At 43.5% G+C, this 24,022-nt stretch overlaps 1 protein-coding gene across 2 annotated transcripts in view; it reads left to right on the forward strand.

Moving 5' to 3' along the window:
• The window catches only part of LONRF2 (LON peptidase N-terminal domain and ring finger 2), a 40,471-nt gene extending 17,133 nt beyond the window's left edge, over positions 1-23,338 (forward strand). The window contains exons 2-12 of one of the 2 annotated variants that reach the window (XM_063339556.1): positions 3,595-3,713; positions 6,992-7,114; positions 8,117-8,278; positions 8,746-8,971; positions 10,993-11,089; positions 11,458-11,572; positions 12,738-12,859; positions 13,692-13,850; positions 16,849-17,011; positions 18,943-19,092; positions 19,439-23,338. In XM_063339556.1, coding sequence (XP_063195626.1) covers positions 3,595-3,713; positions 6,992-7,114; positions 8,117-8,278; positions 8,746-8,971; positions 10,993-11,089; positions 11,458-11,572; positions 12,738-12,859; positions 13,692-13,850; positions 16,849-17,011; positions 18,943-19,092; positions 19,439-19,597 — 1,595 coding nt within the window. In that variant the 3' untranslated portion in view covers positions 19,598-23,338. The remainder of the gene's footprint in view (positions 1-3,594; positions 3,714-6,991; positions 7,115-8,116; positions 8,279-8,745; positions 8,972-10,992; positions 11,090-11,457; positions 11,573-12,737; positions 12,860-13,691; positions 13,851-16,848; positions 17,012-18,942; positions 19,093-19,438) is intronic. The other variant, XR_010071718.1, reaches the window with a different exon arrangement.
• Positions 23,339-24,022: the final 684 nt, after the last annotated feature.

The raw sequence follows: 24,022 nt of genomic DNA on the forward strand, positions 1-24,022 counted from the left end.
CCGAAACTGAGCCCTGAGGGACACCACTGGTGACCGGCCACCAAGAGGATTTCACCCCATTAATCACAACTCTCTGGGCACGGCCATCCAGCCAGTTTTTAACCCAGCGAAGAGTACACTTGTCTATGCCATGATTCGCCAGATTCTCCAGGAGAATGCTGTGGGGGACGGTGTCAAAGGCCTTATCAAACTCCAGATAGACAACATCCACAGCCTTCCCCGCATCCAGAAGGCGGGTCACATGGTCATAGAAAGAGATCAGGTTGGTTAAGCAGGACCTCCCTTTCCTAAACCCATGCTGGCTGGCCCTGATCCCTTGGCTGCCCTTCGCTTGCCGTGAGAGCTCATTCAAGATGATCCTCTCCATGATCTTTCCTGGTACCGAGGTCAGGCTGACAAGCCTGTAGTTTCCCGGATCCTCCTTCCAACCCTTCTTGTAGATGGGTGTCACATTAGCCACCCTCCAGTCATCTGGTACCTCCCCTGTTGACCAGGATTGTTGATAAATGATGGAGAGAGGCTTGGTGAGCTCTCCCGCCAGCTCCCTGAGTACTCTTGGGTGAATCCCATCCAGCCCCATAGACTTATGTGCGTCTAGGTGCAGAAGCAGATCATTGACTACTTCCTCCTGGATTATGGGTGGGTTGTTCTGCTCTCCATCCTTATCTTCCAGCTCAGGAGGCTGAGCACCCTGGGGATAGCTGGTCTGACTATTGAAGACGGAGGCAAAGAAGGCATTAAGTATCTCAGCCTTCTCCTTGTCTTTGGTTGCAACTTTCCCTCCCGCATCCAGTAAGGGATGGAGATTCTCCCTGGCTTTCTTTTTGTTGATGTATTTATAAAAGCTTTTTTTGTTGTCCTTAATGTTAGTGGCCAAGTTGAGCTCCAGCTGGGCTTTTGCCTTCCTAATTTTCTCTCTGTATAACCTAACGAGATCTCTGTACTCCTCCTGAGTTGACTGTCACTTCTTCCAAAGGTGTCCTTCCAACCTACTCACTGGTGGGGAGGTGTGAGGAGCAGAACAGACCTTGACTGCCTAGTAACAACCAAAACCATTAGTGCTCTACCAGCACTATTCTCATCCCAAATCCAAAACATAGCTGCTAGCAAGGAAATCAGCTCTATGCCAGCTGAAACCATGACACGCTTGCAGGAAAAAAACTTGAGAGCGTTAGCTTGGAGGTAAAGTTTAAAATTTGTAGAGATGAGGCACTGCTGTCTCTCGGCACACCTTGAAACCTTTTTAAAGTTTAATCCCAGTTATGACAGTTCTGACCAGCTTATGTTTGGTTAAGGGTTACTGCACTTAGCTGCCACCATCTGGCAGCCAGCTTCCAGCCCTCTGGAGGCCTTTCCTGGCTTGCAAAGGACAAGAGTGATCAAGGACAAATCACACCTAAATCTCATCTCATAAGATGAGATAACTGGTTTGGTGGACAAAGGGAAGAGCATTGTTTGGGGATTAGTGGGGTTTTTTTGCAAGGCTGCTGCATGCAGCCAGCCACAGCATCTTCCTGGCCAAGCTGGGGAGGTAGAGGTGGGGTAGGTGGAGAACTGTCTGGACCTTCAGGGGCACAGGGTGGTGGTTAATGGCTTGAGGGCTCCTGGGCGGATGGCTACCAGTGGCATTCCTCAGGTGTTGGTAATGGGGCTGACACAGTTCAACCCTTACTAACAACCTTTAGGGTCGTGATTAGGGGCACAGAGTCTAGTTGGAGGTCAGTGACAAGTGGTGTTCCCCAGGGGTCAGTACTGGGTCCAGTCCTCTTCAATATATTCATCAATGACCTGGATGAGGGGATAGAGTGCACCCTCAGCAAGTTTGCTGATGACACAAAGCTGGGGGGGGTGGCTGACACACCGGAAGGCTGTGCCACCATACAGAGAGACCTGGACAGGTTGGAGATTTGAGCAAAGAGGAACCTTATGAAATTCAACAAGGGCAAGTGTAGGCTGCTGCACCTGGGGAGGAATAACCCCATGCACCAGTACAGGTTGGGGGCTGACCTGCTGGAGAGCAGCTCTGTGGAAAGAGACCTGGGACTCCTGGTGGACAACAGGATGACCAAGAGCCAGCAATGTGCCCTTGTGGCCAAGAAGGCCAATGGCATCCTGGGGTGCATCAAGAAGAGTGTGGCCAGCAGGTCGAGGGAGGTCATCCTCCCCCTCTGCTCTGCCTTGGTGAGGTCGCATCTGGAGTACTGTGTCCAGTTCTGGGCTCCCCGGTTCAAGAAGGATGGGGGACTGCTGGAGAGGGTACAGCAAAGGGCGACCAAGATGATGAGGGGACTGGAACATCCCTCTTATGAAGAAAGGCTGTGGGATTTGGGTCTCTTCAGTCTGGAAAAAAGATGGCTGAGGGGGGACCTTATCAACACTTATAAATACTTCAAGGGTGGGTGTCAGGAGGATGGGGCCAGGCTCTTTTCAGTTGTGCCGGGCAACAGGACAAGAGGTAATGGGCAGAAACTTGAGCATAGGAAGTTTCATCTCAACATGAGGAGGGACATATTTACTGTGAGGGTGGCAGAGCACTGGCACAGGCTGCCTAGAGAGGTGGTGGAGTCTCCGTCTCTGGAGACATTCAAAACGCACCTGGACATGTTCCTGTGCAACCTGCTCTAAGATGACCTTGCTCTGGCAGGGGGGTTGGACTAGATGATCTCCAGAGGTCCTTTCCAACCCTATGATTCTATGAACCTCCATGAGTGGGCAAAGTGCACTGTCAGCAAGTTTGTCCGTGACACCAGACTGGGGAAGGAAGAAGTGGTTGATGTGCTGGAGGGCAGGGCTGCCATTCAGACCAACAGCCTGGGGCATGGGTTGACCAGTCTTGCCTACTTCAGCAAAGGCAAGTATGCCTGGGACAGAATAACCCCGTGTAACAGGACGGGCTGGGCTAGACAGCAGCACTGCAGAAAAGACCTGGAGATCCTGGTGGACAAGCTGAACGTGGATCAGCCACAGTTTTTCTGTGGTTCTGTGAAATTTTATGCTGGAGCTAGATTTCTATCTTAAAATGTCTTACAGAGACCTTAGGAAAGGATGGAGTAATAATGCTTGAGATGTTCATAATCCACTCAAACTGAACGGTTCATGAATGCGTGGGTACTGAGGCAATGTCTATGATCGTGAGGGTTGTCTGCCCTGAGGAGGGCAAAGTACACAGGTGGCAAGTGGATATAAAATGTGAAGGCTGCATGCATTTTTCTTAATGAGTGGCTTCCAGGAACATTTTAACTGAAGAGTTGGTGATTTATTTCAAGGAAAGCCACATTGTGGGGAGAAATACTTGGGGCTTTTTTTCTTTTTGCTTTCTTAAATGTCCTGTAAGCAAGGCAAGGGAAAGAGCAGGTGGCATCCTATATGTGAATATGAAACCTCTCCTGCTAGGTAAAACGCAGAGGTTGCTTCCAGGCTGAGAGGAATATATTTTGGGAAGGAATTGCCTCTTTTCCAGTACAGGAGAATATGAATGTAACCGGTGTGCAGTAGTGCTTTTTTGGTTACTTTGGCTGGAAATTAGCTTACTGTATTTAACACATATTAGTGCTTCTTTTAACTGAGCTCCTTGCAACCTTTTTTGTTTTCCAGCTCCTTGCAAGTGTTCACTAATAGCACAGCGAGCAGAACTCTGTACGTCAATGAAGAACTACCAGCAAGCTCTTCATGACGCGGACCTCCTCTGCCGAAACAAACCCCACTGGCCTGCGGTATGGTGCTTGCATATCCAGATGACCAAAATGAAAACTGCTAGTTCTCGGGGCTTCTCTCTGTGAGGGCATTGTTGGAAGAACATTGCGGCATTATCGGGGCTGGGAATGTCTACCAAAAGCTAAGTTCTTCATAGAACAAGTCTTGGAAGGTCCTTAGCGTGTCTCCAGCTAGTGGGATTTCAGTGGTGGGCAGCTGGTGATGTGGTTTTGTTTGTGCTGTTGCCTGTCAATCTTTTGGGGTAGTGCTACAGCTTGGCAGCAGAATTGGGTCCATAAGGCTCTGGCAGCCTGGGATCGCCCTGCACTTCCCTCTGGGATGGTGTGTCCCAGGTAGTGGGTGGTGTTGATGGCCTGCTGGCCAATGTGTCTTTCTGAAGAGCACCCCAGACTATTTCAGGATTGTTTTTTGGGGTTTTTTTCCCCCTCCTTTAATACTAAGAGTTCATATTTGTGATTCCTACCTGCGTCATGGTGATTCATAGAGGGGGCTGGGATTTTTTTTTTTCGTAATGAGAGGAAGTGCTACAAGGAGCACTGGTTTGTGGGCGGTCTGAAGCAAGCATCAGAAATGATGTTATGAGAGAGAAATGGAAGAAGCACGTGGTGCCTCTCGTTACCACTGGTTGCCTAAGGCTAGAATGGGTGTCCGACAGCTTGCCCCACCTAGGATTACACCTCCCAGTCAGTCCCTCACCCATCAGTAGCAAAACTGCAGCACAGGTTTGACCAGATAAAGCCCCTGGGTGCTGTGCAGGGTAGCACGGGGAGTTGGGGAAGGATTTTAGGCAGACCTCGGCTTTCCTGTGAAGACTAAGGAGTTGTTACGTGAACCCCTCGGCCACCTGCCTCAGCATGGGGGGCTGCAGCTAGCTCTCCATTTCCAGGTGGGGAAGATGTGGGGTGTCTAAGAGAGGTGTTGTCTGAAGCACCGAGTTTCTGACAAACTAGATATTTGTCTCTGAAGGCTATCTGTCTTTTCACCCATTGAAACCTTTCTTATTTGAAGGCAATTCATAATCTTCCCCCTGCCTCCAGTTTACCTTTCTGTCTAGGATCATTGCTCATCAAGTCAGGGATCCATCTCGGTGGCGTTGGCTGGGTTTCTGTGCAGAGGGAGAAAGATGAATTAGGCACGTTCAAATGTTTTCTTGAAGTGTCTTCTCTGTTTGCCTTGAATCCATGGAAATGTGATACGTGTCAGTCGTAGGCAGATAAAGATTTCGTTAATCACATCTCTGTAGAATGCTAATTGAAACTGAAATTCGTCATCGTGGCATAATCAGCAGTGTCATAGACGCATTTCACTTGTGCTTGCATGTGAGAACTTCCATGTAGGCTGTGCTGATCCAGAATCCATGTTCTCCAGGAATTCTGTGCACCGGCTTTGTTTTATATCTTGCAGCATCCCATCCAGTGGCAGAGATTAGGTCAAACATAGGTTGTGTAGTTAAAAAAAATAAAAAAAAATTGACCATTAAATTAAACTCATCCTGGGAGTAGCTCCTGGGAGGCAAGCGTTCACCTGCCGGAACCTTTTTGCTTATTGATAACTGGAATGTAACGGTTCACTGAGTTACTGGTGAAGCTCCTGGGTCCACTGTAGTCATTAGAGCAATACGCAAATTGTTTTCTTTTCAGTTGCTATGAAAATCAGGTCCTTGGACTCTTGAGGCAGAGAGAAGTTTCCAGTTGTATGTTTATGTGGCAGATAGAAACAGGTCCGATCCTGCCTGCTGCACAAGGTCCTGCCTGGACCTTACCCGTCAATCTGATGCTTGTCAGGGCCACATGAAAAGAGGAAAGGGAAGGTGGCAGCAGTAGCCTCTGAACTGTAGGGGCCTCTAGTCCCTGGGCCTAACTTCTGTTGTTGGATCTTTTAGTTTTTTCTCCATAGACAGCCCGGCTCAGTCCTCCCTTGCAGCTTGGGTAAGGAAATGGCACTTGCAGCCCCAAAGGCCAAGGCCAAGCAACCTTGTAGGCTCCCCAGCGCACTGGAGTAACCTTGACAGTGATGTCAGGCATAGTAGGACCTCTAAAAAGGTTTTACTGAGGCTGTGCAGGCATCAAGATAAGAAGGTCGGGGTCAGGCCTCACAGTAGCTCTCTTCTTACTGCATTCAGGAAAAGAAAAATGTATCTCACCTTGAGAGATTGGTGTGTAATGACGCTTCTTGTTCAGGTCACCAAATGATGTATATTAATTAACCGGTCCTACACAGTGCCTGTTACTTGCTTTTGGTACCAGCCCCGCTGCTTCCTGACAGTGGAAAGGTAAAGATCTTAATGGGCCTCAGCTTGAAGGGCTCTACTGAAAGAGTGAGGGAGGTGAGGACCTGCTCAGGAAGATTATGTGATGCCGGATCTTTTGACATTTGTATCAAAAATGGAAAAGTGTATCTGCTCATCTAACTAGTCTCTTAGACTAGTGAAATTGTACTTTCAGCACAGCCTAGAGATACTCATGCGGCTCAGAGGTGGACTTGCAGAGCATGCTTCTGTCTAATAAGCAAGAGGCAGATGTTTAAATTAAAGTACACTTAGTTTCTTTTCATCACTAAGGAAGTAATTCCCATAGTCAGATTTGAACTGCAAGTTGATATCCATGCGGAAATTCAGAGGTGAGGCATTCCTGTCTTGCTACTAGTAACAAGTAGAGTAGGACTTGTCCCCAAGCTGACTACCCTACCTGTTGGCTATGGATGTGGGAGAGGCAGGGCTACAAGGTTTCAGATTAAGAATTGGTAAATTGCCCTAAATTCATAATGTTGTTGGTCTTCTCTAGCCAAAATAGGTGAAAAACCATCTCTATCCTGGTAAAACATGCAGGAGAAGTGAGAGTGGCCTGAACCTGAAGTCTTTTGCTCCCTCAGCTGCCACCTCCAGCTTGCCTATGCCATTGCCTTTCCCATCCAGCTTCATTACTGCTAGGTTGGTCCTGGTATGTGAAACTGTTCTCTGGGGTATTGAGCCCTGTCGGGTATGTAGTAGTCTCGGTCCCTGGGGAGGCAAATACCCCTCCTCATTCTGCATCAGTTCCCCCCTGAGGAAAAGAGCGATGCCTTTGGCAGGGGTGATGCAGCAGTGGCTTCCTGGGGCATCTTCTTTCAGCAAAAGGGACTGACTTCCCTGTAGTTGTGTGGATCAAAGAGGTCGTTACCCAAAAAGTGTCTTATTCTTCATTTGCAGCATGGTGTGAACTTCCAAGTTTGTTTGCTGGATTCTTGTAGCCACTTCAGAAATGATCTCTAGATTTGTACGTTTCCTTTGTGTGAACAGGGCCATTATGTGAAAGCAAAAGCTCTTTCTGGATTGGAAAGGACTGAGGAAGCATTGAAGGAGTTTCTCTATTGTGTTGCCTTAAATCCTGAATGGAGCTCAATGAAGAAAGAAGCCCAAAAGGTATAAAATGTGTTTACTGGCCACTTCTCGGCCCTCATGCTGCTCTTACTCCTGCAGCTCAGTAAAACTCTTGTTATTTCAAGTAATAGTAAACAGCCAAAGGATAATTTGATTCCGTAGATTCTCCAGTAAACCTTATTAGCATTATGCTGTGCGAGGCACCTCTTGGGTTTGGTTTATGCCTCAACCAGAGGGACCGTACAATTGTGGATTGCACTGCAAATCTGTAGCACTGGCCATTGCCATTTGTAGACTACACTTACAGTATGTTGACTGGATTTCAGTACACCTGGATTTCATAGGCTCGAGGCTGCTAATTTTAGTGCCCATCAGAAAACCGTTTTTAAGTGGAAAGTGGCAGAGGAGGGGGAGCTGTGTGCTGCCCTGTCCTGGAGAAATCCTGCAGTCTCCTTAGCAGTTTGGGTAACTTCCCATAAGGGACACACTTACTGGTAACCAACCATTGGCGGGTTCTCCGGGACCGTCCATACAGGCAACTTTTTATAAAAAGAAATGGGGATTCGGCAAGAGGCTTGGTGGGGACTGGTGAGAGGCGCAAGAGGCTCTACACAGCTTTAGCTAGAGGTGAAACCTGCTTGAGAATAGAGGAGATGGATGCAGAGGATGAGGAGAACTGAAACACATCTCTGTTAACTGGTTTTGATAGGAGAGCATGGTCTGGAGGCAGGGGTCTGAGGGTCAGAGTAGAGAGGAGTGGAGGCAGGAGAAGGATGCGACAGTCTGCCGTCCCAGGTGCTCCTGAGGAGCAGAGGCCTTCGGGGTGGGAGGTGGACACCAGAAGAGCACCTTGGGATGTGTCTGTCTGTGGTTGTGGTGGGGACTGCCGTTCAAGTTTCCTGTGGGCATTGGGGAATGCAGGATGTCCTGGTTGTTGCAAGCTTCTTGGCATCCAGAAGCTGTGAAGTTTGTGTTTGTACAGACATAAATATCTCTGTTGTAATTACTATTATTTTTTTCTTTTTTTTCTCTCTAATTGACTAGATAATGTGTGAGATGTTTTTCCCAGCCTTTGAAAATGTTCATGATAGTCTAACAGCACCTTTCTCTAGTCGAACATCCCATACAAGATTGAAACCTGCATTTCTGAGTAGCATAAACACACAGTCAGCTGCAGAAGATAGCTCTATTGCTGGGTCCTCAAAGGTAAAGTAAAAAGCATTCAACATAACAATACCAAAAGTGACACAAGGATCTGTCTGATCTGTGTGACATTGTCTTTGTCTGCACTTACTTTCATGGTAAGACTGTTTTCTCCATTGCTGTTGGATCTCTTGTTGGGATGTACTTCCTCAGAAAAATAAGAGAATGAAACTATTTTTTCAGAAAACAATATGGTGCCTTCGTGTGGGGGTTGCTTATATTTGTGGGGTTTTTTTCTCCCCTGTGTGCTTTTTCTGCACTCAGGGACATAATTTCTAGAGACGGGAACTGTAGGAAGAGAAGTATCCCTATTTCTTGCAACTGGAGAGTGGCCTTCTTCAATATGGACCCTTCTTCCCTGCTAATCTCATTGTAGTGACATTGATCTATTGCTGATGTATACAGCTAATAGGAAAAACACAAAGCAAAATTGTCTTGTGTTGTATATAACTGTTCATAATTTTTTTTAGGATACTGTGTTCAGGTTAACAAAAACCCCGTCCCAAGAATCTGATGTATTTAGAAGTACTGATTCTCCTGTTTCCCATCATGTTCTGGATCTCTATTTTGAAGAAAACAAGAAGTCTTTGGGAGCTATTCTCTCCAGTTTACCTGGGGTTGGCTTAAAAAGAAAGCTGTCCAGTGATATGAGGGATTTACAAAGCTTGGATGTCCCCAATAAGATTCCTAAAAAAGGTTTGTGTTGTGGCTTAGAAAGGGGATTTCTTTTGCACATACTTAAAAATTATAAACTACTTTTTTCCTTCTCCCTTTTTATAGGTGTCAATGAAACATCCCCTACAGGGACTGGAATAATATTTTGTTTTCTGTTGTGTCTGTTTCTGCTGTAACAGCCTATTTACCTTATTCCGGAGCAGTTTCAATTAATTCAATGAGTGCTGTATTTCTCTTTCTCAAATGGGCCATTTCCAGTGTGTAATCCACTAACAGTTTAGTCTTTGTGTTGCTGGTGCTATTTCCATTTTTTAGGTCTCAGAGGTAGAGCCTAGCTTCATTGTCCTTCTATATGAAGGAAAGATGCAGTAATCCTGGAAACTAATCTTTAAATGGCATCAGAAACAGTCACATGCAACTTTACATGAAATTTTCCAAGCAAACAAAGAAGGCTTTTGAAGGGTAATAAGCCCCCCCCCCTTCGGTTTTCTGTCACTTGATAGCTGTGCTTACAACTGGTACGTTTCTCAAGCTTCTAACAAAGACCTCCAAAGTGTTTTTGGTATCCCAGGATAAAAATGCTGGAGGCAATATATTGCACTGAGTAGTGAAATAATTGGTTAAAAGGGGCTTTTGAAATGCTGCTATATTAGTGTGCATTTTTTCCCTTAAAAGAAAAAAAATAATCCAACAATACCTTCTTGGCAAATCTGACTTCTGCCTTGAAATGTTAAAGTCTTCACATACTGCTGTGTGCCTGCCGCCTGTGCAGATGATCAGTGTATGGCCAGTTTCTGAACACTTTGCTGTGAAGGGATAAACCCCGTACTTTCTGTGAACTGCAGACTCGGTAAATAGATTGTGAAATCTGACCCACCTGTATCTTCACAGCGAAGGCCAGAGATCGCGTTTTACCCATAACCGTTAATTTCTGGTCTGTGCTAGATCCCGATGCCGTGTTGCTATTTGCAGAATTAACGCAGTTAGGTTCTGGCTATCACTAAATGCTAACATGCCAGATGTAGGTTAAAGATAACGCTGTTTTCCTTTGTAGGCCACACAACACCGGTGCCCTCTCCCCTATTCTGTCTGTGCTCGAGATAAACCAGATGCTGAGCATATGTTATCCTTTAACAAAACAACTTAGTGTTTTAACGTAACATAAAAAGCTGAGCTTTTTCTTTTTTTTTTTTCTTTTTTAAAATGGTCAAGAACTTAGTGTGTGGAGGCAGCGTTCATGGCTCTGTTGCAGCTCATCACTGAGCAACAAAGATGCAGATTGTAAAAGAAGTTGCAGAATCTGCTTGTGTAAATGTCATCAGAAGCTGGATCTGATAGCTCTTGAGCTTAAAAATCTGCTGTGAAGTTTGAAGCCCTTACCCTTTCTGTGTGTTAAGTACAGGGATGCGTACCACCCCCAAAAAGGCAGGGTGGGCAGAATTTTAAGTGAAGTGGTTTGTCCTGTGTTTGCAGAGTGCTGAGCTAGTGAAATCAGTATTAGCTAATGCAGCTCCAGTAGTCCTTAAACTTTAAGCTGTCTTAACCATGGGATTTCCACAGCAGCCTAGTCTAGAAGCATGTAAGCTTTTTTATACTTGTAAGAAAAATTACCCCTGCTGAGAAATCTATAATAAACACTGATGAAATAGTTTGACTGTGTGTAAACAAATTAAATTCTGGACTTAATGTACTTTAAAACATCTGGCCTGGCTGATGTGGGAGTGGTGATGGTGGTGGGAAAGCAATAGCAGAGTATTTTAAAAACTAGACTTTTTTTAAAAAAAAAACAACCGTTTTTGGAGAAGCAAATCATGGGTATTCAGCTCTAAACTGCTTTCTCTGGCCGCAGACATCATCCTCTGCTCTCCAAAAGGTTTCCTGCCAGAAAGTCTAAAACTTAGATGGAAATTATGTTTGTTTGGAACAAAACTTCAAAAAAGAAAAGAGATAAATTAGGTTCTTTATGGAAAAACAACTTAAACAGCATCTGAAATTGCAGTAATACTTAAATATTTACTGTAATCATTTTTTTGCCTGCTTAGATGCAGATGTTTTACCTGAAAACACGGCCGTCACTTCAGGTGAAATACCAACAACCCTGGTGGATGCGTCGGACTTTGAGTGTTCCCTCTGCATGAGGTACGACTGCATTGACCTGGGATTGAGATCGGAAAGCCTTTCTAGCTTCTGAAAAAAGTTTTCATGGTGTCAGAAGGGAAACCTGCCAGAGAATGTCTAAATCATTACTCTGTTCCTCTTTCCTGAACCTTGCATCTGGTGAATCTTCACAGATGTGGTTTTCTCCATCATGCATCGTTTTCTCCATTGTTTACCACTTCTAAAAATGAAAATCTTTTTTATATCCTTAGATAAAACTGCCACCTGTGATTTATACAAAAGCTGGAAGGGAAGAGGTGGCTGGATCTTGTTGTTCCTTTCTGCATTTTGGGAATCTGCAGTGTTTATGTTGGCAGCTTAGCTTTTTTGTTCCGTGTTTTCGTGTTCAGGTTGTTCTACGAACCTGTTACCACTCCCTGTGGACACACCTTTTGCCTCAAATGCCTTGAGCGTTGCCTTGACCATAATCCGCATTGCCCACTCTGCAAAGAAAAGCTCTCAGAAGTAAGTATGTCTTTGCTGTAAGTGACAAAAAAATACAAAGTAGTGTTCTTGTGAAAGCATGTATGTGAGGATTCTGAAAGCAGGTATGGAAGGCCACAAAGATGATCAGAAGGCTGGAGAACCTATGCTATGAGGACAGGCTGAGAGAGTTGGGATTGTTCAGCCTGGGGAAGAGAAGGCTCCAGGGAGACCTTATAGCGGCCTTCCAGTACCTAAAGGGGGCCTGCAGGAGAGATGGGGAAGGACTCTTTATCAGGGAGTGGAGCAATAGGATGAGGGGTAATGGTTTTAAACTGAAAGAGGGAAGATTTAGATTAGATATTAGGAAGAAATTCTTTCCTGTGAGGGTGGTGAGACACTGGAACAGGTTGCCCAGGGAAGTTGTGGATGCCCCATCCCTGGAGGTGTTCAAGGCCAGGCTGGATGGGGCTTTGAGCAGCCTGGTCTAGTGGGAGGTGTCCCTGCCCATGGCAGGGGGGTTGGAACTAGATGATCTTTAAGATCCCTTCTAACCTGGACCATTCTATGATTCTGTGATTTTTCTGTGCTCTCCTGACAGCCCAGAACAACACAGTAGTATCCACAGCGTCAAGCTGTGCACAGACCTCATTTGCTTCACAATATTTTTTGTCATTCCTTGGAAGTCACATGTCGTTTGCTGGTTGTGAACGGAATTGAGGATTCCAGTGTCATGTCAGGCTCATGCTTAGGGAGTCCCAACCGTAGCCCTGTTCCTGCCACCTCTTCAGTCTGTATCTCTATCTGCAGTGAACAAGGAATGGTCGCTCCTTGGCCAAAACTTCTGCCCCAGCAGACATAACGTGTCTCATATTTGGAGTACTTCTTGGGGAGCAGTAATCTGGCGGCGCTAGATGAAAATAATATATGTATCTATCTTCTACAAAAGTGAGGAGGGACTGCCTTTTTTTGGTGGTAGTACAAGTTCTGCCAAAAAAAAAGGATCTGGGGTTATAGTTAAATGGGCACTGGAGTGAACCTCATATGCTAAAGTGGAAGTTTTGATACCTGAAGGCTCGAAAGGAGGAGGAATCAGTACAATCCCAAACTAACAAGCTCTTTGGCCTTAGGAAAGGGGATGGGTTGGGAGGAAGAGATGTTCCCTGACTTCTCGTTACCAGACTTCGGAGTTCACTCTTCCTTGCAGTTTCTGGCAAGCAGAACGTACAAGAAGACCGTCCTTACAGAAGAACTGATAGTCCGTTACTTGCCAGAGGAACTATCTGAAAGGAAGAAAGTTTATGAGGAAGAAATGAAGGAATTGTCAAAGTAAGCTCTCATTTTACTACTGACAGCTGTTATAAAAATGTATTTTTAATCTAAATTACTTGAGGAAGCTTCATTTGGTTATGAAAATGCACAAAATGAATGAATTTGTAAATGAACCTGCCAGATGTTTTGTATTTTTGACATCGTTGTTGCAGATAAACAAGAAACAATATGCTTGGATGGTAGAGAGGCACAACACAAATTCTTAAAGACAATTGCTTTTTCCTCTAAAACAATATAGTATCTTTAAAAGTTATAATGGGGGTTTTCTGGGAGTAGAAGTCCAATTATAAATGGGTTATACTTCAGGTCAGGAAAAGTTCAAGGGTTCAGTGTTGTCAGGGACTTGTGGATCTTATGCTACGACTCAGCTAAAAAGAAAAATAAAACATGCAATTAGGCCTGAAAAAATAATAGAAGGATTAGCGGGCTTCTTCAAAATTAAAGGGCTTTACTGAGCTTGGGAATTCTCTACCACCTTGCTTTGAATGTGGTTAGTTCTTAGGTACTATGTTACTACAAAAAGTTATCACCAAAATCTTACTACTTGGATTTAAGTATTGATATACACAGATCTGGGAAATTGGCTATTATTTCTTGACCACTCTTCTATGAAAGTAGATTAGAGGGATTATTTCTTTCACGTACTAACATAAAGAGTCCTGAAGTATGTTTATCATGTAAAAATGACAAACTTTGACCAGATACACATTTACAAAGAATGAGTCTAAAGAAACCACTAGACTCAGCGTCATATTAAGGGTTTATGCTGAATATAGCAGTACCCAGAAGGCGGCTGATCTTTTCTTTTCTTTTAACAATTATCTTACAGTTTGAATAAAGATGTTCCCATCTTCGTATGTACCATGGCCTTCCCTACCATCCCTTGCCCACTCCATGTCTTTGAACCTCGTTATCGTCTAATGATAAGAAGATGCATGGAAACTGGTACCAAGCAGTTTGGCATGTGCTTAGCTGACGAATTAAAAGGGTAAGGAGATGAGCTGAGACTCTCCTGTTGTGGCAGAGGTTGTTGTGACGTTAACGGAGTACTGCAGCGCAACATACTTGTCTCCCCAAACCACTGCGGTTCCTTCCAGTCCTGTATGAACCAGTACCGAAGTGGCTGGCTTTTTAGTTTCATGTATTAAACACTCCTTTTGACACGAAGATGTAATTTTTATTGCTCCCCTGTTGGATGGATAGCAAGAATACCACTCATCCTGCTATTACAGGCTCTGAAAATAGCACTTAATTGCCTGTGTGGCTGGAAAGCTTTCTAGCCTGTTTGTTCTAGTGAAAGCTACCTGTTTGGATGAGGTTGCTCCTCTGTTTGCTCAGTTTTAAAAAACAAAAATAATATTTAAAAAAAAAATCTAAACCTTGCGTAGTTTTCCTGCATAGGTGGTATCACTTGAATGAGACAAAGTATACCCTTGGCTGAGAAGCCTGTCCTGCTGCTGAGCGTTGAATTTTGATGTTTGTCTTTACTGCTGTGTTGCAATGTCTAAACTATCTGCAGTGAGTGGGGTACATTGTCTTTCGATGTGACCTTACCTTTAATTCATTTTTGTGAATTCTGACACTGGTGTGTTTCCAGCTCCCTATGTGGTGACTGGATACTAATCATTAGATGGAAACCTCCAGGTTTTTAAGCCCTTTATAAGTAGTAGTTTTTTGGGTGAAGGGGATAAGAAAATGCTTGTGGAAAAAAAATGAGGTGGTCTTAAGAAAGGTCTACCTTCAGAGATGTTGATAGTTGCTGACTTCAGAAGATGCATTGGAGTGATGCAGACTGTAAAATGGATGACCAGTTTGGGAATTCTTAAGAACACATTAGACAGGCATCCTCAGGAGTAGCATTTTTGTAGGTGATCATCACTGGAGCTGAGAGGAGGGCACTCATACCAGGACTTGGCAGCCTTTTGTTGTCCAGTTCAGGGATTATTTTTTTTTTTTCTTTTTTTTCTCTCCCAGACTGGACGGTAAGGTGTCAGTAAGAACACAGGAGATGCTACAGCTTCCAGTCAGCTCTGGCTGTGCTTCATGCCATTTGGTATGCTGACAGTGCTGCACTTGGTGGAGTTCAGGCTCCAACAGCAGCTGATGCTCCACAGTCCCTTCCAGGCCTGTTAGCAATTTTCTGGAAGCAAATCCTTGTAAGAGTGAGGACAAAAAAAATGACCCTAGGACATCAGTGATAACTCCCCTTACATGTGTGAAGGCTTGTGGAAGAGCCGCACTTATTTATAGTCAGATCTAATACAGAGGGCCAAGGGGTTACAATCCCAGAAACACAAGAATTGATTCACTAAATAGTGTCATAAAGGGTATTTTAAAATGCAACCGGTATGGTTAGATTTTATGTCCTGTCTGTTTTGAGTTACTGAAATAATTAAACTTTTTAAGCATGGTAACTTCTACTTAAACACTGAAGCACAGGAAGCCTTCATCTGTAGACACCTGGCAGACTGTTGTAGCTTCTTACACAAGTAAAGAAGTTCTTTTGTTTATTCAAAATTGCGAAATCAACTGGGAATAGAAAAAGTGGGGAAACTTGTTTTGGATATGGATATAGAAGGCTGAGATTCATACCTCCCTTGAGAAACACAGTGACAAGACATGTTCAGTTCATCACCTTGCTCTGTTTTATTTCTCCACATTAAATTAAAACTGGGAGAATAATTGTTTATAAACTTGTAATGTGTCAGTACATTTTATACCTATCTCTAGGTGCTTTCTTGTCTCTCTTTAATCAAGGTAACTTTCTATCCAAAAGTAACTTCTCAAAGAATGATAACACCAACCCCATCACTTATACATTAGTTTCTAAACTTGGTATGAGTGTCACTAAAATCCTTAATTTAAAAATTGTTACGTAGCTGTTTAAATAGTGTTTAGTCTAATATTGCTATAATAAAGTCGCTTGTAATCCCATTGTAGAGCTCCAGGGTTTAGCTGTGTGCAGCTGCACTCTTCTTGCTCTTCCTCCGTTTGTTTTGTACAGTGGCTGGGAGAGAAGGGTTGTTCACAGCAGTCAGCTTTTCATTTTCCCCCTCCCAAACCCATGATTTCTGGTAGAGTAGAGACAGGAACGATTTCCCCACAGTGTCGCTGTTTCTTCATCACTCTGATGTAAGAAATGGCTAAGCCCTGGTAAAACAAGCATTTCCCTGATGAAACATTTATCAGACCCTGCAGGGATTTGATATCTTGAGATGAGACTAGATGCAGTGCATTCTCCTGCTCTAGCAGTAGGCTGAGGTACAGAGCTGCAAATGCTGGCAGGTGAACACATCATGGTGAAGAGTCATTGTGCAATGGCAGTGAGCTCACTACTGCACAAATGTAGAGTAGGTAAGCCTGATAATGTTAAAATCCGTTGCATACTTGTTTCCAGGATGTGATTAAACCCTGTAGCTACTTTAAATATAACAGATACAGATGTGTTTTTGTAAAGTTTTTTTTTCTTTTTTTTTTTTTTTTTTTTTTTAACTTAAAGGATACAGGTACAAGAAAAATCTTGCTATATAGAAGCCTTTTCCTTCTAAAGCCTGTAATCCTCTGCTTACACCTCGGAGCAGGGGAATAGCCCTCCCAGCCCCGTATGTGTTCCTCAGTTTCTGGACTTCCTTATGGTATCTTTACACATCTTGTTTTCTTTCCAAACCAGGTGAATTTGCCACAAGCAGCTGGTAACTCTCAGCATGAAACATGCTCCATTTAGTTTCTTGTCCCTCCCCTCCTGCCCTATCTCCCCCCCCTCAAATAAAAATAAAATTACACTCTGAAAATGCTGCTGCCCTGGACCTCTGAGGGAAGGCAGAAGGGGTGGGGGTTGTGTGACTTATGTGAATAAGCAGAAATGTATTGTCACCAAAGCAGGATCCTCTTTCAAATAAAAAGTGGTGAATTAGGCCCAGTATTTGTCCTGATGTGTATAAACACTTGTTGATGACTTCCACTTTTATGCCCTTCTGTCATTTCAGATTTGCAGATCATGGCTGTATATTAGAGATCAGGGACGTAAAGTTTTTTCCTGATGGGCGCTCAGTTGTTGATACAGTTGGTGTCCGTCGTTTTAGGGTCTTAAGCCATGGCCAGCGAGATGGATATAACACAGCAAACATCGAGTATCTTGAAGATAAAAAGGTGATCTATGGTGCAAAGTTATTCATACCCATGTATTGCTGGATTCACTTAAATAGCCTTTCCTTGTTGCATTTCAAGCTAGCTGTGCCTTATTTTTAAATCAATATCATTATAAATACTAAAGCTCTATTTTGAAAACCATGGAACAAACTTTGTCTCTTCCTTCCCTTTCTTCCTTTCTGCCCTTATAATTATCTCTGCTTGAAGTGTTGCACTCCCTTCGTGGATCTCAAAGTAGCTTCTGAGACCCAGGTGGTGAGCTCTGTCATGACGTGTAGGGTAATGTTTTAAATCTGGTACGGACTTGTAACCCTTCTAAGAACACGTGCCCCTGTTAGAGAGTTGACTGTTCTCTTCTTACACTGAACAGACAGTTGGCAGACTTCATATGACCTCCAAGCTCTGGTTTACAGAACAGGTCCTCAAACAAATGTGGGAGTCCACTCTTAAAATGAGATATTAGTGACGCGTAGTTACCCATGCCTGCACAAGCAACCATCAGAGCTGGCTAAGAGCAGAGAAATGCAGAGAGGGGAGTAGTTTTTAAAAATAAGTCTTCTTATAAAACCTGTGTCAAGTGAGGTGCTTGTGGTGGGTGTTGGCCACAGGGTGGATTTTTGGTCATGCTTAATGGTGACTTCCTGGATCATCTGGAGAGCATGTCTATAAAACCCTGATCCCTCTTAACATTGAGTGCCAATTGATGAAGTCCAGTCTGGTCATAGAGCTCTTCAGCGCACTATCATAGTTGAAGTGCAAGTCTGTAAAGTCTTAGTAGGGCTTTTCTAGCCTGTGCAGGATGATGCAGTTGTTCTCCAGGGCAAGAAAGGCAAATTGTATAGAGGTGCCTTCACCAGTGAAAGGTCGGAGTGGGTAGTCTGCTTAGAGCAAGGGCTCTGACATGTTTAAATCCCCAGTGAGGGTGGTGGAACACAAGTGTCCAGGCATTGTTTGTAGATGGTGCCCGAGACCTACCTCTTCATAATTAGGGTGAGATTTACCTTGTCTCATTTGAGAGGCTGACGTCCGTGTTCAGCACCCTACATTCATGTGGTATCTGATAGTGAGAAATCTCAGTCCAAAGCTATTTTATCTGTTCTGTCTTAGATGCCTACCTTAAGATGAGGTTAATTGCCCTCTAAAGCTGTTTCTCCATGACTCTGAAGGGCATCCAGAGCAGCTAGCTCAGATGGGCATCTGAGTAGCACAGGCGAATCACACCATTGGTGTGTACCGATTACAGGACAGAAAACAACCACCACCCCAAACCAGAAAAAAAACCCCAAACAACCCAAATCACCAGTAGAGGGTTTTGCTTATGCTTTTTTCTTTTCCCTAATGGCTAATAGTCAGGCCTGTGTAACTAAAGCACGCTTTGCGTCAGTGAGGGTCTTTTTTATGGCCATTCCTAGTATTGGGAAAGCATCCACTTTCCCTGCTTCCTGCCTGCTCCTCCTCCTCCTCCTCGGCTGTCCTACCATGGCCTTAACACTTCTATAAAATACTGCTGATCTCTAAATGCCGTAGACCCCCGGTCTCTGTGCTCCGTGGCAGTAGTGTTTCTTTTGTTTTGCCAGACGATATACCCATGTTCAGAGGTCCTTCTGTGACAGGGAGTTGAGATGGTGGGTTTGAGATGATTAATATGATCTCCTGGGATTAGAGAGCAGATTCTTCTGTTCTGCCATAGGAATGGATGTTAACAAGGCAGTAACTGCTCCAAGAAATGTCACTTCAGAACACCTAGGGGAGGGTAAAAAGACTTCAGCATCACAGGTTTGAAATCTGAGACTTGGATACAGTTTGTTGAGATAAAGACATTTGAGCAGCTGTAGTTACTGCATTACTTTGCTTCGCTTGCTTCTGGGGAAGCATATAGAATCCACGGTATCCAACCTGTTTTGTTCCATCTCCCTTCTTTTAACAATAAGGTTGAAGGACCGGAATATGAAGAACTTGTCCGCCTTCATGATTCAGTTTATGATCAAGCCGTTGCCTGGTTTACTTCTCTGAAAGACAATATGAAAGTGCAAATTCTCAATCATTTTGGGTCCATGCCAGGAAAAGAACCAGAGCCACAGGTAATAAAACCTTTCTACTGAGGCAGCCTTATTCTCTACATTATTTTTACACAAGACTATTTTCTGACAGGTTTTCGCTGTGGTTTCTAAGCTCTTACTTACACAATTTTGGCCTGTTAGCATAAAGCTTGGAAAACAATTAATCAATGGAAAACAATATATCAATGCAAGTTGATATCTGAAGAGATCAGTCTTAATGGTGCATATAGACAAGGAGAGCACCTGAAATTAAATGCTTGGACTGTTTTGTGGTGACTTTCCTAGCAAATAGAAGGTGGGAAGGAAGGCGGTCTTCATGGGCAGTGCCAGTGAATACATGATTGCATGTCTTTCCATCCTTTTGCAGAGCAACCCCAGTGGTCCTGCCTGGTACTGGTGGCTCTTGGCAGTGTTGCCCCTGGAAAACAGAGCTCAGCTGGCTATATTGGCTATGACCTCCCTCAAAGATCGTCTTATCGCCATCAGACGTGTGTTGATATTTGTGACTCGCAAAAGACCCAGATAACATGGACTTCAGTTGTGAGTGGGCACCAAAAACATCTCACGACAGGTTGTTTCGGGGGAGGGCAAAGGGGGAGGGGTTGTTGTTTGTTTTTTTTTTTAAAGATTCCTTCAAAAAGGAACAGCCCTTTCTGACTGCGTCCAGCATCCATCAATTGCATCGGTTTGTTATCCTGGGTATTCACCAAACCTTGCACTCTCTCCTGTTGTCCTGGTGAAATCTGAGCCTCTACAAAGCTGTGCTGCAGTTAGAGTGTAGCTGATAGATGTGGATAATTGCTTCGGAGTACTATGATAGAGTTTCTAGCCTGCAAGAGAGTTAAGTACTAGAGTAGCACCATTGGCCTGCATGTGACTTGGATATCCGCTTGGTAGGAAAAGGAAACTGGACAGTGGATTGAAGACGTGTTTCCTAGACTTGACAGTAGGGAACAGAAGAGGAGTTACGCTGCCCGGCAGAAGTTATGCATGAAGACTATAACCAACAGGACGCTCTGTTAGTAAATCGGTAGGCAGTCTGTCATACACCCACATCTCCCTCTCTTCAGCAAATAGCAGTCTGTGAGGAAAAAAAAAAATTAAGCCGTTTGTGGTCAAGGCATCTGAGGATGTTCATCTGAAAGAATAATAGCTACTGAATAAGTACACTATTTAGTAGCCTTAGGTAATCCCTCTTGTTGTGATTTATGTGTTGTAGCGGGTTGAGTGTGTTAAAAATGTTTGAAAAGGTGTACTTTGGTTTATTTGAAAAGAAAAATCAAAGTAATCCTAGCTGGTCCTATTGCTAAATTCAGATCAGACCAGCTCCCTAAAGTATGATAAACTCTGCTGTGAAATAACGATATCACCCCAAGTACGAGGGAGGCGTGCTGCGGTTTGCTCGGAATGCCCGTTCTGCGCGTGGGACCGGCGAGGATGAAATGCAGGGGGGGTTTCCATCTCCCTCCTGCCTGCAGTGTTATGCCAACCTCCTGTTATGTTGGAGTGATTTCTACTGAACATGTTTCAAACCGAAAGTATTGTAGTTTAGTACCAGTTGCTGTATGTGATGGAAATCAGTCCGCAGTAACACCGTGAAAGGAGGCACAAACCGAACCTATAAAGGCAAGTCTCAATGCAAGCTTAAGTCAGATGTTAACCTTCATTTGTCTCTTTGATTATTTTTTTATGTATTGTTTTGTTAATATCTAACTTCAATAGCTATTAAATTGACCGCTTGTCAGTCAAATGATCAACACTTGCTCAACTGCCAATGAAAAAACTAACAGTGTTACCAATTCAATTGGCATAGATTCCTGTACGTAGAACTGATACTATCAACAGGGAAAAAAAAAAGTTGACTTGAATCTCCATGTGCTGCAAGCATAGCAAGACCAAGGTAAAGACTTGTTCATGTGCAGAAGTCTGGTAAGAAGAAATAGCTGTTTACCTAAATGGTCAAAGTGCCTGGTTTCTTTTTTAGTTCTTTTGTCCTTATTTGTCAATGAAGATGTATTTAAACTTTTTTTTTTTTTCAATTTGCACATGAGTTCTGGAAGAATACCGCATTAAAATGCGGTGATTAAGATATATTACCTGCTCTCTTTGGGTATTGTAGTCATAACCTGTGTGGTCTGGGAAACAAAAATACAGTTTTTTTTCCTTTCAGCAAATGGCTACCACAAATGGTTTCTGTAACATACCCTGAATGTACTGTAACTGCCTCTACCTTGAACACGCCTTTTCTATTTAAATAGTTTGTAAGTATATTCTCTGAATTGTGAAGTGCGTAACTTACACCCAATGATGTCATAACCTCTACAGTAGCCTTCTGCAAGTTCTGCTACCATCACCAAAATAACTCAAAATTCACGTGGAAGGCATTTCCTCCAGGATTTGAAGACGATGAAGTCACTGGAGTATAGAGGAATTGTTCTATATATGGGGGAGGAAATGTCAGAAGTCAGTAGGTCTTCAGCCCGCTGTCGGCTGAGCTACCGAAGGATGGGTTTGCAAAGTAATTCTCAGACCAGAAGACGGGCTGTATTTGATCGCGTAATCCTTTCTGTTCAGCTTCCTGTTCTTCCCACCCCTTTCCGTGCTGTGTACCTCTTCTAGACTCACTCATCTCGCTCCTTCGTGTGTCTGGCCCAGTTTTGAGTATTACTAGTTTAGCTGCAAGGGGACACCAATGGTATTTGTATATTGCTGGTCCCTGATCTTACGTGTGCTTAATTTTACATAGGAGTGCGTTTAAGAAAAAAAAAATAAATATCAAGGTGCTAGTTAGTGTCTTCTTGGCTTTGCCTCAGTAACTAATGTGAATATTCTTCTTTGCAAAAGTGATTTTTCAAGATATCTACTTTTGAGGTACTTCTGAGAGGAAACCCTACAGAACAAGAGAGAGGTTGTTTACTGCTGTTCTGTAATGTGTAAGACACATTTTACATGGAAAGTGACATTACCGTGTTCATGAAGGCCTGCATAATTAATGGAATGATAGTTATCGAAGAGAAAGCTGAACTGTAGAGGGATTTTTTTTTAGTGGAGGTTTAAAGCGGTTTGTGACTATTTCAGTGACTGATGTTTTGGATAAATGATAACAACGTAGGAATTGTCTCTGTGTGGATGCAAATAATTGTATTAGCAGCCCAAAGCTGACATTTCTTCCAAAACATTGAATGCTGATCAAATAGCAAAGCTTTAATAAATAAAATACTAAAAAAAAAAAAAAATCACCACTGCCCTATGGTACTTGCTTTCTAAAGGAAAGTACCGATTTCATTGTTACCAAATTATCTCTGCCATATAATCTCTACAGCATCCAGTAGTACCTCATGGGAAAAGCTAGCTATCTCATTTCTCTCTGGAGGAAAATGTCCACGTTACAGCTGATCTACCCTTAGGTGTAACTTGTCGCCAAGGTACATGTGGAAATGTTGGAGCTGAGCTCCTGGAAGAGATAGACAGGATTCGTTGCCTTTTCTAGCTCATTACACTTCTCTTGCTTGCTGTCCAAGCAAGGATGCTGGGATATATGATGAGTCTTTTCACTGTGGTGAATGTGGCCCTTCTTTATACATCGTAAAGAGGCCAAAAAAAAAAAAAAATCCCTCTACCTCTACACCTATTGTTCACCTGTAAAGCTTCAAGCTGCAAAATGATATATATATTTTAATCTTTTTTTGTCTTTCAGAAGCATACTAATTGTTTGCCACTGAGGCCTTTTATCTACTGTATTTTAATATGTTCATTTGATAGTCATCAAGATCTCTTTGTACTTCTAACCTGTAGATCTTGTCATGTTTCTTACTGCTCCTTTTTCCTCGTTCTCCAGTCCACTTTTAAATTGATAAATAGAAAGCTGTACACTCTCTATTCCTATTACATTTTACACTAGTGGAACTGGTATTTTGGTAGCGCCTTAATTTTGCAGTTGTGAAATGATTGTATCAACTCTTATCTGGGGCTTCTGACCAGATTTAAACGAGTATGTTTAATGTAGATAAACTTGAAACCATTTTTTACTGTTTTAAAGCTAGTTATGAAATGGAGTGTGTACATATGTATAAATATAAATTATTAATCTGCACCTTTTTTGTATCTAGTAAATACAGAAGTTCATGTTCTAACCACATTTGGCCCTTCTTGTTGCATAAGCAAAGCCAAAACTTTTTTTAAAAATTGCGATGTTCGTTTCATGTATATTTGCAATATTCATGGGAAATGTATTTAATTTATGTGATATTTGGAATAAAAACGATTGAATTTATAAAGAGCGTGAGTTCATGGGAAAGCTTTATCACTCTTTGAGGGCTGAGAGATAAATACGGAGCTGCAGTAAATACAGCCTGAACAGAAACAAGCCGCTGATGCCCTGGTGTCAGACGGGGGGTGATGGTTTGGTTTTCCTGACAGGAGCCCAAGGGATGAGAAGGAGCCTCCCGAGGTTTGAAAGAAGCAAATGGCATGCCGGAAGCAGTGGTTGGGCGTTGGGGTTCAGAAGTTGGGTGGCAAAGGTTTTGGGCGCAGAGCGAGAGAAGCGGGGGAGGCTGCAGAGGCAGCATGGCAGGGTTTGCTGGGGACGCGGGGCAGCCTGCGGCGCTGGGTGGGAGTGTGGGGGGTGGATCTGAAGGGGAGCGGGAGGTCTCCAAAAGCTGAGGGAGGTAAGGAGCCCTCAGCAGAGGTGGGATACGGGAGATGAACCCTCAGCTATCCCAGGAGCGGGATGTGACAAAAGATGGGAGAGGGGTCACACAGTTGGCTTTTCATAGAATCATAGAATCATTTAGGTTGGAAAAGACCCTTGGGATCATAGAGTCCAACGATCATCTCCACTCTACAAAGTTCTCCCCTACATCATATCCCTTAACACCACATCTAAATGAGTCTTAAACGCATCCAGGGATGGTGACTCCACCACCTCCCTGGGCAGCCTGTTCCAGTGTCT

The sequence above is a fragment of the Chroicocephalus ridibundus genome, chromosome 1 (genome assembly GCF_963924245.1).
Source record: "Chroicocephalus ridibundus chromosome 1, bChrRid1.1, whole genome shotgun sequence".
Lineage (NCBI taxonomy): Eukaryota > Metazoa > Chordata > Aves > Charadriiformes > Laridae > Chroicocephalus > Chroicocephalus ridibundus.